Source organism: Leptonotus elevatus, chromosome 18, assembly GCF_054856555.1.
Source record: "Leptonotus elevatus isolate MCC_2025b chromosome 18, RoL_Lele_1.0, whole genome shotgun sequence".
In the NCBI taxonomy this organism is placed as follows: domain Eukaryota; kingdom Metazoa; phylum Chordata; class Actinopteri; order Syngnathiformes; family Syngnathidae; genus Leptonotus; species Leptonotus elevatus.
This window is the reverse complement of record NC_141256.1, coordinates 14,342,516-14,359,750: the sequence shown is the minus strand read 5'-3', so window position 1 is coordinate 14,359,750 and position 17,235 is coordinate 14,342,516. Positions and strand designations below refer to the sequence as shown.

At 39.5% G+C, this 17,235-nt stretch overlaps 2 protein-coding genes across 5 annotated transcripts in view; one reads left to right on the top strand and one right to left on the bottom strand.

Moving 5' to 3' along the window:
• LOC147158779 (exostosin-1) overlaps positions 1 to 17,235 on the top strand; it is a 66,014-nt gene that overhangs the window by 19,281 nt on the left and 29,498 nt on the right. The gene's annotated exons all lie outside the window — the stretch shown is intronic.
• LOC147158781 (pleurocidin-like peptide WF3) lies at positions 11,920 to 16,969 on the bottom strand. 2 transcript variants are annotated; one of them, XM_086060683.1, is made up of 4 exons: positions 16,840 to 16,969; positions 15,983 to 16,127; positions 15,859 to 15,898; positions 11,920 to 12,163 (listed from the first exon to the last, which is right to left on the bottom strand). In XM_086060683.1, exons 2-4 carry the CDS (start codon positions 16,110 to 16,112, stop codon positions 12,097 to 12,099), a joined length of 237 nt encoding a protein of 78 aa, XP_085916809.1. In that variant the 5' UTR covers positions 16,113 to 16,127; positions 16,840 to 16,969; the 3' UTR covers positions 11,920 to 12,096. The 2 variants fall into 2 exon arrangements, with proteins under 2 accessions (XP_085916809.1, XP_085916808.1); XM_086060682.1 differs by lacking the exon at positions 11,920 to 12,163 and adding an exon at positions 14,410 to 14,556.

Sequence of the window (17,235 nt, the reverse complement as noted above, 5' to 3'; positions counted from 1 at the left end):
ATGACATTTCCGAATGAACAATACTGAGCTCTTAAAAGAAAAAAAAAATAAAGAAAAAAAATAACTGCAAAAAAAAAGCGAAACAAAAAGTGCCTGCCAAGCGATGCTCGCAATGCTCGTTAGGGGCACCTGAAGACAAGATGTCGGCCCACCCGCTCGTAATTGCGCGCCGGGTTTGGCGCCGTACTGCCCAAACTGTCAGACGGGCAGCTTCTGCGCGCTTATTTCGTTATTGTTGACTTTTTTTTTCTTTCAGAAGCGTGACGGACAGACGCGTTGAACTCTTGCTGTGGAGTGGATTTCAAACAAGAGTCAGGGTTTAAAATATACTTTTTAGAAGTCCAAAGTAGGGTTGCAAGTAAACAAGTACTTTTTTTGTTTGAAATGCATGGGGCCTCCTTTATAAACAACAATATGTCCAGATTTTTCAGAGCGTCTTTTCTAACTCAAAGGATGTTTCCCTTGACTTTTTGGTCCGTCCCGCCGTCTTGTCTTCCCTGCGCTACTTAATTTTTTTTCCCCGAGAGGGACTTTGATCATTTTAAGAGGCGTCCAAAGCTGACGGCCTCGCCGTAGAACACGTCCGCTGCGTGACGTTGAGACGACTTGACATTTGCTGGGACGACTCCCGCTAGTTGTGCCAAAGCGTCCTGTAACTTGTCAGCTAACTGGGATGAGAATGTCGTCCATTTATTAGGGGAAAGAACGAAATAGATAATTATATCGTTTAAAAGCAAAATACATAGATTTTTTTTTTTCATTCGATTTTTTTCTTAATATATTGATAATGTATTCATCGTTTTTGTTTGCCTTCATTTGGGGGCCAAATAATTTGTATATATTTGTAACTGCTTAATATAAGGGGTGGGCAGACTTTTGAGAGAGTGACACTCGTTTATGCCTCATAGCTTTATTTCTTGATATAATCGATTAATCGCCCATCCTTAGTTTGCAGTTTTACTTTCATTGATTTGTGTGTGAGATTAAGAGAGACGGGCAGAGGGGGTCCAGATGACGGGATTATTCTCACATTCTCGCATGCTGTCTAAACAATTGTTCCCCTTCTGCTCCGCTGCTAAAAATCGCACTGCTTGGCTAACTGGCAGCGAGCTGCGCACGGATCTGTGTTGTGTTGTGTAGTGTGTGTGTGTGCGTGTGCGCCTGCGTGTGTGTGTGTTTCATCTGTGAATCTGCGTGTATGTTTCCCCTTTTGAGTGTTTTTATGGCTTTGTGAGAGTGTTTCTTATTGTGTGTGCTTTGTGATTATTCTTCCCATTTCATTTCTGACAACAATAATCATTAAAATAGCGATCATAAAAGCGTACAAAAAAAATAAAGAATAATAAATATTTTACATAATGATGTGAAATTAAGCAAAACGCGAAAGTAAGTTTAAGTCGAAGGATTAGTCAACTAATCGATTTTCAAATTTTTATCATCAATTAATTTTTTATAAATATATAAATATATTTTAATAATTGTCCAAATGCTTTTGAATTTCAGCTCCTCAACAGTAATTACTCTCCAATTTCTGTAGTCCTCCACCAAAGCGGAATAATTGTCTTTGTTTTGAAACAAAATAAAACAATTGCTTTTACTTTGGAAAACAATGATCAACCTTGTTTTGCCTATTTTCCAGTAACTCATTCATAACTAATTTGTTTCTTCACTGTCGATTTGAAATAATGTCCCGTTTTTGAAAAAAGTAATGTAACTTTCATCGTTTCTGTATCTCATTCATCGAGTCATGGAAAAAAATAATCTAGATGAATCGATTACTGAAATAATCGTTGGTTGCAGCCCTACATAAAAGTTATGGTTGGGCAATTACAATATTTTATTGAATAATTACATGTAATGCTGAAGCCCATTTAAAAATTATGTTAGATTTTTTTTGGTGCGGTTTCTGTAGTTCTAAAGAGCTCGTTTAGGCACAATGCTCATTTATATGTTACATGTGTGTTCACCGTGACCTATCGAACTTTTAGGCCTTGGAGGAGGTCGGAACATCCTAATGAATTTGTACTTCCTTCCCTTTATGTGTAATAATAATAATAACAAGCACATGCTGCCGCTAAGTGCGGCCTTGTTCACTGCTTGTGTCCAGGTAGTAAAAGCGCGAGGCTGCAGGTAATTGATGGCGACTGAGTAAAGTTCATTAGGCTCGCGTGTGCGTGTGGGCTGCGGGTGGGGCGGGGGTGCGAAGGAATACATTTCATTTCACAGCTCATTAACCTAATGGTGGCTCCACTCTGCTCCCGGCCGCCTACTCGGCTGATGATTTAATTTCTGAGGCGTGAAAGTCCACATCGGCGGCTTGGTTAACAGCACTCAAGTCCGACGCGAGGCAGGATGCGGCCGGTGGACGCGCGCTGCCGCGCTCGACCATTATTTCGACATTATGCGCCCACGTCATTAGTGCAAAACTTGTGATGAGGAGTTTACATGTTGGAAATACAGTAGGGATTATGAGGGAATTTGCCCGATTTAAGCACCAATGATCTTCGGTTTGTGTTCCAGGAAGTCTGACTAATACCAAACTGTACAAAATCCAAGGCAATGCTTCCAAAAGGAAAAAAAAAACTGTAAACCCCAGCAATCTGTTCCAGACATTTATAGATACTAATTAGTGTTGCCAAGCGATTACAATTAATCGCACAATTTTCTGTAATTAATCGCGATTAATTAATTTGCTCCCAAAAGCGTTTTCATAAAGCATACAGAAGGCTTCGATGCAGCCTCTGACCTGAAGAGGTCGCTTAAAGCAATGGTAGTTATTACAAAAAAAACGGCCAGCAGGAGGCAGCAGAGTATAAGAGATCAGCCATGGCCGTGTTGCAACGAGCTCTTTTTCCCAGTGTTTTAAATATATTTGTGAATAATGATGAACATTTGCTATATTCTCATGCTAATTATTACAAAATGGAAACCGATGCAAACATACTTTTTTTTCTGATGAAAGAAGAGACTCTAATCTTTCTTTTGGTAGGTTCCATGTGTTTATTTATAGCAATAGAACACAATATTCTGTGGGTCAAAATCCAGTAAAACAGCCGTGAGTGAAGGGGGTTGCTTCAGTGACAATGGTTGCAAGTGAATAAGTTAATCACATTTTTCTACTTCTGCTTCTACATTTTTTTTCTTCAAAACTTGTAACAGATGTTTAATAATACCGCTTGTGTCCATATGGCGGCGCCATAATCAACGTAAACTGAAAATTCCTTAATGTTGCTTTAACAGAGTTATTTTTTTATTAAATGCTTTAAAGAATTTAAATTAATCTCCATGGTTAACGCTTTAATTTTGACAGCCGTAATACTAATTTAATTCTGTCGTGTTTACCTCCTACTTTAACAAATGGCTTGCGCTCGGAACTTTCGGTTGTTCTAACGACTCAAGGCAAGGCAAAGCTTCCCAATCTGCTCGGCAACAAGTTGGGGCAATATCGGCGTAACACCCTGTTAAAATTCAAGCCTTCAAAATAAAAGGACACTAGAAGAATCAATTTTTTTTTAATTTTTGCCAATTTTTTTTTTCACATTTTCAAATATTCTTATCCTAAATATGAATAAAAATGTCTGCCTGTGACTGCTTGCTTTGTCATTGTAAATGTGGCGAGAGCCTAATGACATTAGGAAGGTTTTATCCATCTGCTAGGGAGACGCATTAACCTTAAACTGATATTTAAATGTCACCGTGCGTGCGCGTGCATGTGTGTGCGGTCCAAGCATAATACAGAGTATGTAATTAGATGTGGCCATCGCCTTTCCAGCGGCACACATCAGATTATACAGTGGTGCGCACATGACTAATTCGTGGGGGTCAGTCTTTCCAACAATTAGGCCCAATTACCAAACAGCGCCACCTCCACCTTGCCACTTCTGCCGTAGTACACAAAACGCTGATAATTGTCGCTGTCAAGCTGGAATATGCTGTGTGACGCATTCTTGATTTTGACAGATTTTTAAAAATTTATTTTTTATTTTTTGATCCACTAAAATAATATTAACTGTCTGAGAAATGTTGAAAAACGCCGCTTCTTCCTTCACTACGCGGGAGCTGTGCAGCATTACGCTGCCTCAAGATTGAAAGGCTGGATGTTTCAGGTTTTTTTTACACAATACGTGAAAATTGCTTGCTCTTCTTGTTAATACAGTAATTATTGAGAGATAATCAAACATATAACATATCTCAGAAGTGTGTATCAATGAGTGTTCAAGAAGTGTTTTTTAGTTTTAGAAAGGTCAGTGACCCCTTCTGTAAATTTACAAGAAACTTTTCATTGTGAATTCGTTTACAGTAGGTAACAATATACCGTACCACATTTTAAGTTTACCTGAGCTGCGCCCAGATGGTGTGCGTGTGTGTTTTTGTGTGTGCGTGTCCACTTCCCAAAAGTATGTACTCAGCAGGTTGGTGGTCTGCTGGCGGGCACCCAAAGGTTTGACAAATGGGATGTGACCCCATAGGTGGCGCATATTAGAAGAGCTTCCGCGGGGACCTCTGGTGTGTGTGTGCGCGTGTGTGCGGCATTCTGGGAGCTCACTTTTACTAGGCTGGGAGTGATTCCCATCCACTGTGTGGAATTATACGGTTTGACTTAACCCTCAAGTTATGTTGCGGGTCAAATTGACCCGTTTGGAAAATCAAGGGGAAAAAAATACTTATGTTCAACTTTTTAATTTTTAAAAAAATATTTTTTTAATTTGAATTTGCATTGATGGGCTACTTTTTCTGATAATCATCATCATCATCCATCCATCCATCCATCCGAGTAAGATGCCTTGAGATAGGAGTTTAATTAACATGCTCGTATCTAAAAACACTTGCATCTCAAGTCATCTTTTCCCCATTGAAATGAATAATGCAAATGATATGAATCTGTTCAACCCCCCCCCCCCCTCCACACACAAAAAATATATTTTTTAAATATTATATTATATGTATTATTTATGTATTTATTAGTAAGGAAGTTTGTTGAAAAATAATGGGAACAGGATCTTGAAAAAAATCGCAATTGCAATATTAAGGGCAAAAAAATCGGAATGACATTGATTTATTTATTTTTTTAATACCTCAGCACTGCATACAAGTAAACTGAGCTACGAGCTTGGTTAAACCAATTCAGCTGGTAAGCAACTCGTTTTGGTACAGAAGAAAACCTGAGATTGATTGATAGCTGGATAGACAGCTCGCTGGATTGATGACATGCTGAAGGTTACACATGCCCACCGGTTAACTTCATCTTTTGATTTCCTCACCGTGCCGGCCATTTCATGTGTTCAGGGGTTTCGCCTCACTTGCCCCCCACTTCCACCCCCTCCCCCACGATTGCCTTCTTCACCGGCGGCGTCCGCGAACGTCTGATTGGACAAATCAGACGAGCAGATGCGCCGTTGTTCCCCTCACTCACTGTCGCCGTCCTGTTTATTTCCATTTTGTCATTGACAGCGTGCCCTCCATCGTTACGGGTTGATTGATGGCGCCGCGAACCCACCCCCGCTACCCCTTCCTCCCAGCCACATGCATCCCATGTGACTGTACATTGCTACAATACATTAGTCTTTATGAGTTTAAGATGTTTTTACCTTCAATATGAGATTTTTTTTTTTTTTTTCAAGATCTACTTCCCATGTATTTTTTTTTAACAAGCACACCCAAAAAAAACAACCAAGTAACTTAAAAAATTCCAAAGTTCCATCTGACTAGCTGCTACTCGAGTATTTCATACATTTCTTGCCCAGATAATAAAAGCTGAATCAGGCAAAGGAAACCTTCTTTCCTATCGGGCTCCATTTGTTTGATTTCTAAGCTCTCCGAGGCTCAATTAAATATCTACGAATGCTCCTTCAAATATTTTAGCCGCTTCGAAACTTTGAGGGCGTTTCTCCAGGAAGGTGACTCATCAATTTCCCTCCTAAATCTTCATTTCTCATCTTCTGAGGCCGGCGGAGCGATGTAATGTGATCATCATCTCAATCAGCGGGGAGCGAAAATAAATGAAATGGGCTTTATGAATTGAATATGAGCGGGAGGACTGGCGCTGGGTCAATTATCTGCCGCCGCGCTCCGATTAACAGAAATAATCACTGCAAAGAGAAGGAAAATGGCTAAAGACGAAGAGGCCGGTAAAATCTAAATCTCGGAACAGAGAGACTGATTATTTTTCTTCTTTTTACCAAAATCGGATTTTCGCTTTTAATTCAATGTTGTCTCCATTCCATTGTTAATCGAAAAATGGGTTAATGTTTTGACAAAAAGGATATTTTCTCCAAGAGGGAAACACTTGTTTTGACATTGTCTCCAAGAAAAGTTTCACTTACAGTTGTGTCATTTGTGTCTTACCTCCTTTAAAATAAGCAAAAGTTTTTCTTCTTTTGGCCAATTTTTGCCAGTTGTTTTTAGATAATAACACAATTACAATGTACAACAAAGACATGCTGAAATAATAATTATAAAAATTTGCCCCCCAAAAATTCGGAAATTGTTGCCGATTTTTCCCCTTTTTGTTGTTAAGTTAAATGCTGAAAGACAAAGTATTGTAAAAGGGTCAAATGTTCTTCCTGTAGTTCATTTCTTTGTTGTTGTGTTACAAGATCAAAGAGGTTATTTTATTCATTATATATTTATTTAATGAATCTGCTGATTAATTGTCTAGCTGAAGGTTTGTTTGCGGTTTTTTTGTGTGCCAAATATCGGCCTAAAAAAAAATCTATATTGATCTATAGTATAGGATTTTTGAATGGGCTGTAACGGATTAATGGCCTTTCCATTCATTTCAATGGGGACAGATAATTTGTTTTCAGTTCTCTACTTATCTTCCGGTGATAAAGTTGTGCTCCCAAGAGCTTTCGTTCTCCTACTTTTACCTCACGCAACACTAGTATGTTTTTTTTGTTTTTTTTTGTTTTGCTCAGACAGTGCTAGCCGAGTGTCTGCGTGATGGATCGTCCCTATATTCTCTGCTCCCGTGTCTCCTCCAGGCGCTCCACCTCGGAGTATAATTGAAAACGCCCGTTGCTTCCTCAATTTTCTTTTCCGGAGTTCTCCTCCTCGTCCCTACACACTTCCCTTGCAACAATGCGTACTTGTTGTCAGAGTGTAGCTTACTCCAGTCACGTGACTTGACTCCAGCCAGACTTGAGTCACCAATTTTAGGACTGACTTCAAACATGAGCAACTTCGAAAATGAGTGCTGAATGATTTTGAAAAATCATTTTAACATTTTTGCGATTAAATATCCAATTATAATTTTTCCAGGTCCTCTTCCTATGTCTTTTTTTTTTTTAACAAGTTTTCTTAAAGTCAGCCCGCTGCTGTTTTTGTGCACAAATTGGCAAAGCAGGGGGGAAAAAAAAATAGTTCGGTGATAGACTTTGTCCGCGAGGGGCAAAAGACGTCTTTGAGAGAGAGAGAGAGGGCTCGTCATCTGTCTTCATTCATCTCAGCGGCGCTCGTGTTAGCGCTCAATTATCCCGCCGCCATTTGTCTCCATCGGACTGAAGAGGATTTTCAAGTGGCGGAAGGGGGTTGAGCGATGGATGCGAAACACAAGCAGACACGTGGAAGTAGGGAGAAATCAAGGAAGAATTGCCTAATACAGTGGTGCCTTGACATATGAGTTTAATTTGTTGTGTGACCATGCTTGTAACTCTGAACATTTGTATCTCAAATCATCTTTCCCCATTGAAATTAATGGGAATACCATCAGTCCGTTCCAACCTCCTAGGAGTTGTGCCCAGCTCCTCATATTAGTTATATTAGTAATTTTAAGTCATTCCTCGCAGAGGATAAAGAATTTCAGGTTCTCAAGCAATCTCATCTATCTTTGGGCAGAAACCAGAGTCACGCCACCATGTCCAAAACACCTGTGACTGTTGACAGAGGTTAACGCTAAGTGAGCAAGTTCATGTTGGAGCAGCGGGCCGAGTTACCGTCCTCTCCGCTGTTTGACAGCGGCGGAAGGAGGAGACGATATACCCCCCCCCCCACCCCCACCCCATCCAAACAGCGAAAGACTCCGTTTCCCCGCGATCAGCAGAGCCGATCGCTTTACACGGGCAGCTAGCGTAGATACTGCAGGTTAGGCGACCTGCCGCAGTCTGCCGGCCGTCATCGTTTCACATTGATTTCCTTTCTGCTGCCAACAGACTCCCTGCGAGCGAGCAAGATGAATAATTCACGGGACGCCGCCGGCTGCATTGGTAAATAAATACTTAACTAATATTGGCACCGCCGCAAACCGCAGGTCTCCGTTTACCGTGACGCCAGCTCGGAGGGCAGACGCCGCGCTCGACATAAATATGACGCGTATAAACAGCCGGAACTGTGGTTAAAATGCAGCTTGTGGAACTGCACCGAGTCCCGTTTGGGTCCGTTTCCTTTTCCTTTAAAGGATAAATTAAAAAAGGGTTTAAAATGTCTTTTTTTTTTTACATTTGAATTCAATTGTATTTCATTTGAAAAAATTGAAAAAAAAATGTACTGTATTTCATTATAAATAATGTAAAATTTGAAATTTTTTTTTGCAGCGATGCTCTCCGACCCCTGCCGTCGACGAATATCTTGACGAATAAACTTTTTCAACATGTGCATAAACTAGCACAAACGTTCAACCGCTTCAAAAGTTACTCACTATACAGGAACATGTGGTCAGGGTAGGCAGGGGAGGCAGAGCCTCACTGTCCTCTCCCGTGCATGGGACAAGTCAAAAAGCAAAAAATGATTAGTGATTACATTAAATTATTTTCAGTTTCAGTTCTCTGGCATGTGCTATATATGAAATGTTCTTTTTCAACCCAATAAAATCAAAATTTTAAGATTTAAAATGAAAAGAGCTGAATACGCTTGGGGGCTGACTTCACTTTTGTTGGTAGCTTCTTCTACTTGCTTGCGGCACAACAGCTAAATGCTGCTTCACCATGTTTGCTTCAAAGTTTGGTCCTCTAATTGTTAGCATTACTTTAATACTTTCAGGAAAAGCTTTGAAAGCTAATGTTTCAATTAAAGTTTAAATTAAAATATAGGCTGATCTATTATTTTGGATTCCTACTTATCTTATAAGCGGTTAAGAAAATGGATGGATGGATTTAGTGCCGCAGCAGTCATGAACCTTACCGCACGTCACCGTCACTAAACCTCCTTGTAAATTGAGATGAAATTCATAATTCAAGGTACCATTGTACTTAAAACCTTTAGCGACTCTCATGTTCAATTCTTTGTTTTTACTTTCATTAAAAAAAAAAAAAGCCACCAAATGATTCACTCTGGCTAATAACAGAGTCTGACCCAGCAAGTGGCTTTTAAAAACTGCCACAAAGAAACGCAGTGATGCACATTAGCGCGTCCGGAAAAAGTTCCGCTTGCATTCAGCAGCCAGACGCGATAATTGCGGGTTGTGAAGGCAGACGGATTGTTGGGAGGGGGAGGGGGAGGGAGAATAAAACAGAAAAGAGAGGAAGTTGAATGGCGGCGCGTTCATTAGCACCAACGTATTGTTCTCATCTTGTCGGGCTCGACAAGGCTGCCGCGACGGAGGGTGCCACGCCTCCATTGTTGTTAGCGTTTGATTTAACAGCACGCCATTAACGTGCATTTGACTGGCAGTGGATGTATGCGCTCACAATGTTGAGCAAAAAGTCTGAGCGGACCATTATGCGTCTGGCTTTCCTTTGGACAGCGCTTTGAAAACAACATGGCAGCTTTTTGTGGTAATAACCCAAACCCGAGCACAGGAGTCTTCCAGAAATGACTTATTTCCTAATGCTTAATCCTTAGGCAAGGCAAGGTAGTTTCTAAAATGACTAAAAACCATATTGTGAACGTGATTTTAAAACGTTTAGAAGACCTTAAATAAAGCAACGGGGTGGAAAAAAGTCATGTTTTAACCTGGATTTAAAAGCATTTACATTCGCAGCACCACGGCTAAATGCTGCTTCACCATGTTTGCTTTAAACTCTCAGACCTAACTTATTTCGCCTTACATCTTTGTCCTTGCCTTCAACCCGAAACCCTTTCCGGTTCCTTCATCACCATCATTATCACCTTCCATCCATCCTTCATCATCTTTTGACAGTGCTAATTTCATTAACTCATTCACTGCCGTTGACGGCTATAGACGTCAAAAAATTCATTATTTCTATTAGTTTAACATTTTTCCCTCACTTTTGTTAACAAGAGTATGAAAACCTAGGAAAAAAAATATTGTACATTTAGAACAGATATAAAATGTGATTAATTGTGAGTTAACTATTGAAGTCATGCGATTAATTACAATAAAAAAATGTAATTGCCTGACGCGATAAAAAAAAAAAAAGAAGAAAAGATTATTAAAAATTAGGGGCGTCAGGCGGTTAAAATTTTTAATCGTAATTGAATCGCATGACAATCACAAATTTTACATCTGTTCTAAATGTACAATATTTTATTATATTAGGTTTTCAATACTCTTGTTAACAAAAGTAGGAAAAAAAAGTTAAACTAATAGAAATATTTCCAATAAATAGCCGTCAATGGCAGTAAATGAGTTAAAGTAAGCTCACTCAGCAAAAGTTACATAGCATTTCGGACTTTTCAAAACTTTTTGCGGCAGATTTTAATTGTATTTTTTTAAACTTTTTTTTTGGGTGGCATTTGACTGCGAATGTCATACATTTGCTACAGTCTTTCTACTGCGCGAGTGTACCTAATGACGTGTCCACCGGGTGTCATTTTGAGTGCATAATAACACCGCCTTGCGGTTTGCGGGATATCGCTGTGATGAAAATTCATCAGCCTGAAGATGATTAGTCTGATAAATATTACACCCGACGCGCTCATGTAAACCGAGGAAGTCTTCGCTCGGGTCACCTGACGCTCCGATGTGGCGGAATTATATCGACTTTGACACACCCACCGGGCCCCCGTGTGTGTGTTAGTATGTGTGTGTGCATGTGATTATGGTGCGGGGGGGGGGGGGGGGGGGTGAGGGTCCACGCCGCCAGCTTTAGTGTCGATAAAGAGATCTCCGCTTACACGCGCGCCTGTCTTTAACCTTGATGCTGTTCTGTGTGTGTGTGTGTGTTGCTTCGTCTATTATTTACTACACAGTCTGGTCGCGCGTGTGTGTGTGTACAACGAGCGCTTCTTGGTAAACAACCACCGCCGATGACACGAGTGACCCTCACATTAAACTGACCCCGCTCCAAATTCACCCCCCACCCACGAACCGGGATCCGACTGCTCTCTCCTTTCCAATCGATTTGTTTCCAGCCCAGCGCACAACAGCAAATGTTACTTCCTCCGAGCTCACTGCGTCTTTGTTTTATTGTGTTTTGGAGTGGCGGTAAAAGTGGGCAGGTGCTGGCATCATTGGCAAAATTGGGGGGGTGGGGGTTTCGTGTTAAAGGGAGTTGCTAAAAAAAACAGAACAGGAATGTGTTTACAACGGTCGACAGATAGCAATGTTACATGCATATATTCTTTATCTTCTCCAAAGAACGATTCATTATTAAGGCCTTTCTTAGGAGCCGAAACTGATCTCATTGTCTATCCAATGGAAACTTTATTGACCTTTTGTGAAAAATAACTCAAATGATTGCAGATTACGATAGTCGAGTAAAACTTTGTGAGCATGGCTGCATTATACTGCCACCCAGTGGTCATGTCGCATACACCGGAAGGAGCCGCAATTAATTCATATTTTCCATTGTTATTAGCATGGTATGTTTGTGTTGTTTTTTTAAGTACAATATTATATATAATACTATATTTAAAATATTTATAAACTTTTGCTGTGTGTTTTTAGGGAGACTGAAGCATTTTAATTTCCGTTCATTTCAATGGGGGAAACATTTGAGAGAGTTTCGACATGCAAAACAAATTGAACTCAAAAAAACTACTCTATACCAAATGAGTAGTGCATATAACAAGGAGCCTTACTTCTTTATATTTGCTTTATTCAGCAGGGCGGCGATAAGCATCGAGACATAAACAAGAAAATCAAAAGCGCTTTCGAACGACGACAAGCCAAAGCCGATGCGGATTTCTTTGCCAGCGAGCCGTCTGCGATTTTCATTTTTTGCAGCGAGCGTCACATCTTCAACCGGCTTGTTGCGTTCAGTCCTCCACGAAGAAGGGCACGTATTGCTCTGGTGGCGTTTCCATGTCCTGTTGTTGGTTCTCACTGGTTCGAGGGGAGAGGGAAAGGGTGAGGGTTGCGAATGCGCAAATTGAACGTTTTAAATGGGTCGAGAATTTTGGAGACGGCATATAAGTGTTAAGTGTACCGTTTTCTCCACTTTTATACCATTTTTTTTTCCTCATTCCACAGCATTTCTTGCCTAATTTCTACCAGATTTATACTTTTTATGGTTTTGTTGCACTCGATGCGTTTGCATTACAAACGCGCATCATTTGCTTACCGGGCAAATCTGTTTTCCTGACAGGCTTGTTCTGGTTGAGCTGAAAAGATCGGAGAGAAAAAAAACAAATAGGAAAAGAGTCACGGCATGATGATATGTATGCAATCGTTTTTTAAGGATAAACGAGGCTTTTACCTTTCAATTGACGCTTCTTCGCCTTGCCGCCTCGCCGGCGTTTTTTACACTCGCCGGGCTCTGCCAGGAACATCACCAGCGAAATCACCAGGACGAGCGTGAACAACTTCATCATGAGAAAAGCAAACGACTACACAAGAAGTCAATAGAACTGATTAGTCTATTTATAGAAACTCGGCAACTTTCAACCTATGAGAGCAGAACATAGCGCAGCGGATATAAAAAGTCTACACACCCCTGTTCAAATGCCAGCTTTTTGTCATCTAAAGAAGAAAAAAGACGATCGATCGTTCCAAAACTTTTTCCACAAATAATGTGGTTGCACAAGTGTGCACACCCTCCTAATTAGGGTTAATCCATCTCATTCAAACTCATGTTGGGAGTCGGCACACACCTGCTACTATTTAGCAACTGGGATTAACAACAAATGAATGTCAGATGTTCTAGTAGGCTTTCCCCCCCCCCCCCCCCCCCCCTGCTTTCTAGGCTAATATTGACAGATTTTTCAAACCGTCGACAATTCCTTCCACGTGGTTGATGATTTTAAAAGGCTGAGGCAAAGACAGTTTGTTGTCTCAATAATTGTGGGAAAAGCTTTGGAGTCTTCATTTCATTTTATTTTTTTTTATATCACAGAAACCTGCCATTCATACAGAGGTGTGTGAAGTATTATATTCACTCTACATGTGTCTATAAATAGTTTGAGAATGAAATGAGCACTAGTATCAGCCTCAGAGTGAAAACTGTACACAAATAAATATATAGTTGACAAAACCTCTTCACTACAGTCTACAATTCGTTCATGAATTTTCCCCTTACCTTCCGACAAAGCGATGAAATGAGATGCGTTCAAGTCGCCGACGTGATATTTGACTGCTTCCGTCCGTTCCCTTTCATTTAAATGGGCGGCCTTTTGTCTTCTGCTTCTCTGATCATTCCTGGTCAACTGCGCAACGTCCGGCGAAGGTCTCGCACCTTCAGATGGCGTTTGGACAACACGTTTTCAGTTCTGCTTGTGGTTTTGTCACGACGATTATCAAACATCAACACATTGACTACGTTGACATGCTTGGGAACGGGAAGGTAGAAAAAGGCACGTTTAGTGACCTGGCCGTCTTGGTGGGAAAGTGCAAGTCAAATTTAAATATATTTACTTGCAAGAAGATGAAGAACAGAAATTAAAGCCGGCCATTAATGTTACTGTATGAAGTAAGGATATTTGCATAGTATAACAGTTAGTACATTAAAAATAAATCAACTATGATATAATTAACTAAACGTGAATCTGAACTGTTTTTAATGGACATTTATTTTAATCTCTCTCGCTCTCTCATTCTATTGAAAACTACTGGTGGTGGGAAGTACTAAAGTTCGAGACATTGGTGCCTTGAGATACGAGTGAGTTTTTCACCACTCAACTCGCGTCACAACGAGAAGCTGTATGACAAAGTAAACCGATTGCTGCCACTCCCAGTTCCAATTTTGCTGTCAAACTAAACAAAAGGCATCGAGAACCACTTTTTTTTTCCTGCTAGCTTAATGCTAACACATAATGGGAAATGCCATACACAGGCTAATGAATAGCATCTATGTGGCAATGTTACACCACATTAAGTAGTGAGTATTTAAACGTAACGTTTTTTTTGTGTGAGGCTGGAATGTATTAATGGCATTTCCATTCATTTCAATGAGGAGGGGGATATTTGATATATTATATAATATAATATTTGTTTTGACTTGCGAGTGTGGTCATAGAATGAATTGAACTCCTATTTAAACTATAATAATTGTACACATTTTTCTTTTTCATATTTGGTTTATTCAGCAGGGCAATGAAGACACGAACAATAAAATCACAGCTTTTCAAACGACGTCGATCCAAACTCTTTATTTGCCAGTAAGCTGTATGCATTTTCCTTTTGCAGCGTGCATGCGCCATATCTTGAAACTTGCTTGTTGCGTTCAGTCCACCACGATGATGGGCGCGTATTGGTCTGGCGGCATCTGTTGTCGGTTCTCCCTGGTTGGCAAAAGAGGAAGAGGGTGAGGATTGTGAATGCGCAAACTGAATGTTTTCATGTCAGAATAAATGGGTTGAGAAATTTGTTTACACACAATAAGTGTAAGACGTCTCCATTTATTTGGGAATTTTTAGATTGAAAATGAGGAATTCCATTTTCAGTGTTTTTGCAACCTACCTTTTTTCTCCTGCAGTTTATAAAAAATATACGAAAAAGACAGAATCCGATTTTTCCCGTGGTGAAAGAAGAGTCTTTTCTTTCATTTGTTAGATTGGGGGGGGGGGGGGGCAGGCCACTTCTAAATTCATCTAGATGTTTTGTAATTTGATCCTGTATTTACAAAATTTTCAACCACTTCGCATCATTGCAACATCAAAAAGTTTAATTCGTTCAGGACATTCTTGCTGCTATTTGTAATTTTCCAAGAATGATAATTTTCTCACATAGTTGCATATATTCCAATTAAATCATTCACTATTAATAATATAATAATATAATATAATATAGACTATTTTTATTAGTTTAAAATTTTTTCCACTTTTGTTAACAAGAGTATGAAAACCTAGAAAAAAAAATGTATTGTACATTTAGAACAGATATAAAATTTGTGATTAATCGTGAGTTAACTATTGAAGTCATGCAATTGATTACAATTACAAATTGTAATCGCTTGATGCGATTTAAAAAAAATAAAAGGGGAAAAAAATATTATTTAAAAAATTAGGGGCGTCAGGCGATTACATTTTTTAATCGTAATTAATCGCATGACTTCACTAGTTAACTCACGATTAATCACAAATTTTATATCTGTTATAAATGTACAATAAAAAAAATTCTAAAAATTATTGTTAACAAAAGTGGGGGGACATTTTTTAAACTAATAGAAATTGTTAAAATGAATTTTTGACGTCTATAGCCGTCAATGGCAGTGAATGAGTTAATGGCATTTTACTTCTTCCGCATTCACACGCAATTTCTACTGAAATTATACTGCAAAAATCCCGTGTATAACACACACCCGTGTATAATGCGCCCCAACCCAAAATCATCCTTCAAAAGCATTTTTTCCCCTCTGTACCTGTGTGTAACAATTATATTATCAGAGTGAATAATACAAATTAATGCAAATTCAAAACATACCAATTAATTGTAAATGTTTCCAAATTCAGGTTTAAAACGATGCTTTAAAAAAATGTTTTTTTTTTAAAATAAATTGGTGTTCTTGACGGGATTTTACAGTATTCTTATGGGTTTTGTTGCCCTGGATGAGTTTGCATTCCAAACACAAGTCATTTGCTTACCAGGCAAGGCTCTTCTGCTCACGGACTTGTTGACGGTGATCTAAAAAAACCCCAAAAAACAGAACAGAGGTGTACGGTATGATGAAATACATCAAATCGTTTCAAGGATAAACGAGGCCTTTACCTCTCCATGCCGAATGTGCTCCTCTGAAGACCGCCTTGGCGCCTTTCCAGATACTTCGAAAGAAACACTCGCCGGGCTCGGCCATGAGCATCACCAACGACATCACCAGGAACAGCGTCACCAACTTCATCGCCAACAGATTAGTCTATTTGAAGAAATTAATATTGTAAGCAAAGCACCTATGCAGTGGATATAAAAAGTCTACACGCCCTTGCTCAAATAATGAAAAAAAGTTAAGAAAACAGTTTTCATAAGTAACTCATTTGTTCCCAAAAACGTATAAATATGTTCTATTTTCCCAAAGACTTATTTATATATTTTTTTTATATTTTTTCTGCTAGAGTGTACAGAAGGCTTTAATGCAGCCTCAGAACTGAATAGCAATGGTAGTTGTTACAAAAACGGCCAGCAGGTGGCAGCATAGTATAAGAGATCCACCAGGGCCATGTTGCAACAAGCCGTTTCCCCCACAGATTTGTGAATAATGATGAAACTTAGCTATATTCTCATGCTAATTGCTGCAAAACGGAAACCGATAGAAACCTAACTTTTTTTTTTCCTGATGAAAGAAGAAACTCTCATCTTTCTTTTGGTAGGTTCCATGTTTTTATAGCAATGGAACACAATATTATGTGGGCCTTGCAAAATCAGTCAAAATCCAGTAAAACAGCCTGGAGCGAAGGGGGTTGCTTCAGAGAAAATGACTAGGAGTAAATTAGTTAATGGGGGGGGAGTAAATTAAATAAATACATAGTACTGTACTCTTTGAACAGCACCAACAACGCTTTGCAGCATTGTAAGAAACCAAAAAAGAAAATAACTACCGTCTACGTTTAGTTCCAAAAGGTTCTGCTTACCTTCCGACAGAGCGATCAAATGAGATACGGTCAAGTCGCCGATATGATGTTTGACTTGCTTCCGTCCGTCCCTTTCGTTTAAATGTCTTTGCTTCTCCGATTATTCCTGGTTAACTGCGCAACGTCCAGCTAAGATCTAACACCATCAGGCGGCGTTTTAAGTTCTGCTTGTGGTTGCGTCACAACGTTTATCATACATCAACACATTGATGCTTGAGAACCGGAGCGGGAAGGGAAGTCAGATTTAGTAACCAGGCTATCTTGATGACATTTTGACCACTTGGTTAAATAAAAAATAATTTGGATCACAAGGAGTTTTTTTTATTTTAAAACAAATGTACCTTTAGAAATACATTTAGCTCATTTATGTTGTTGTTACAGAGTTACCATTGTTGA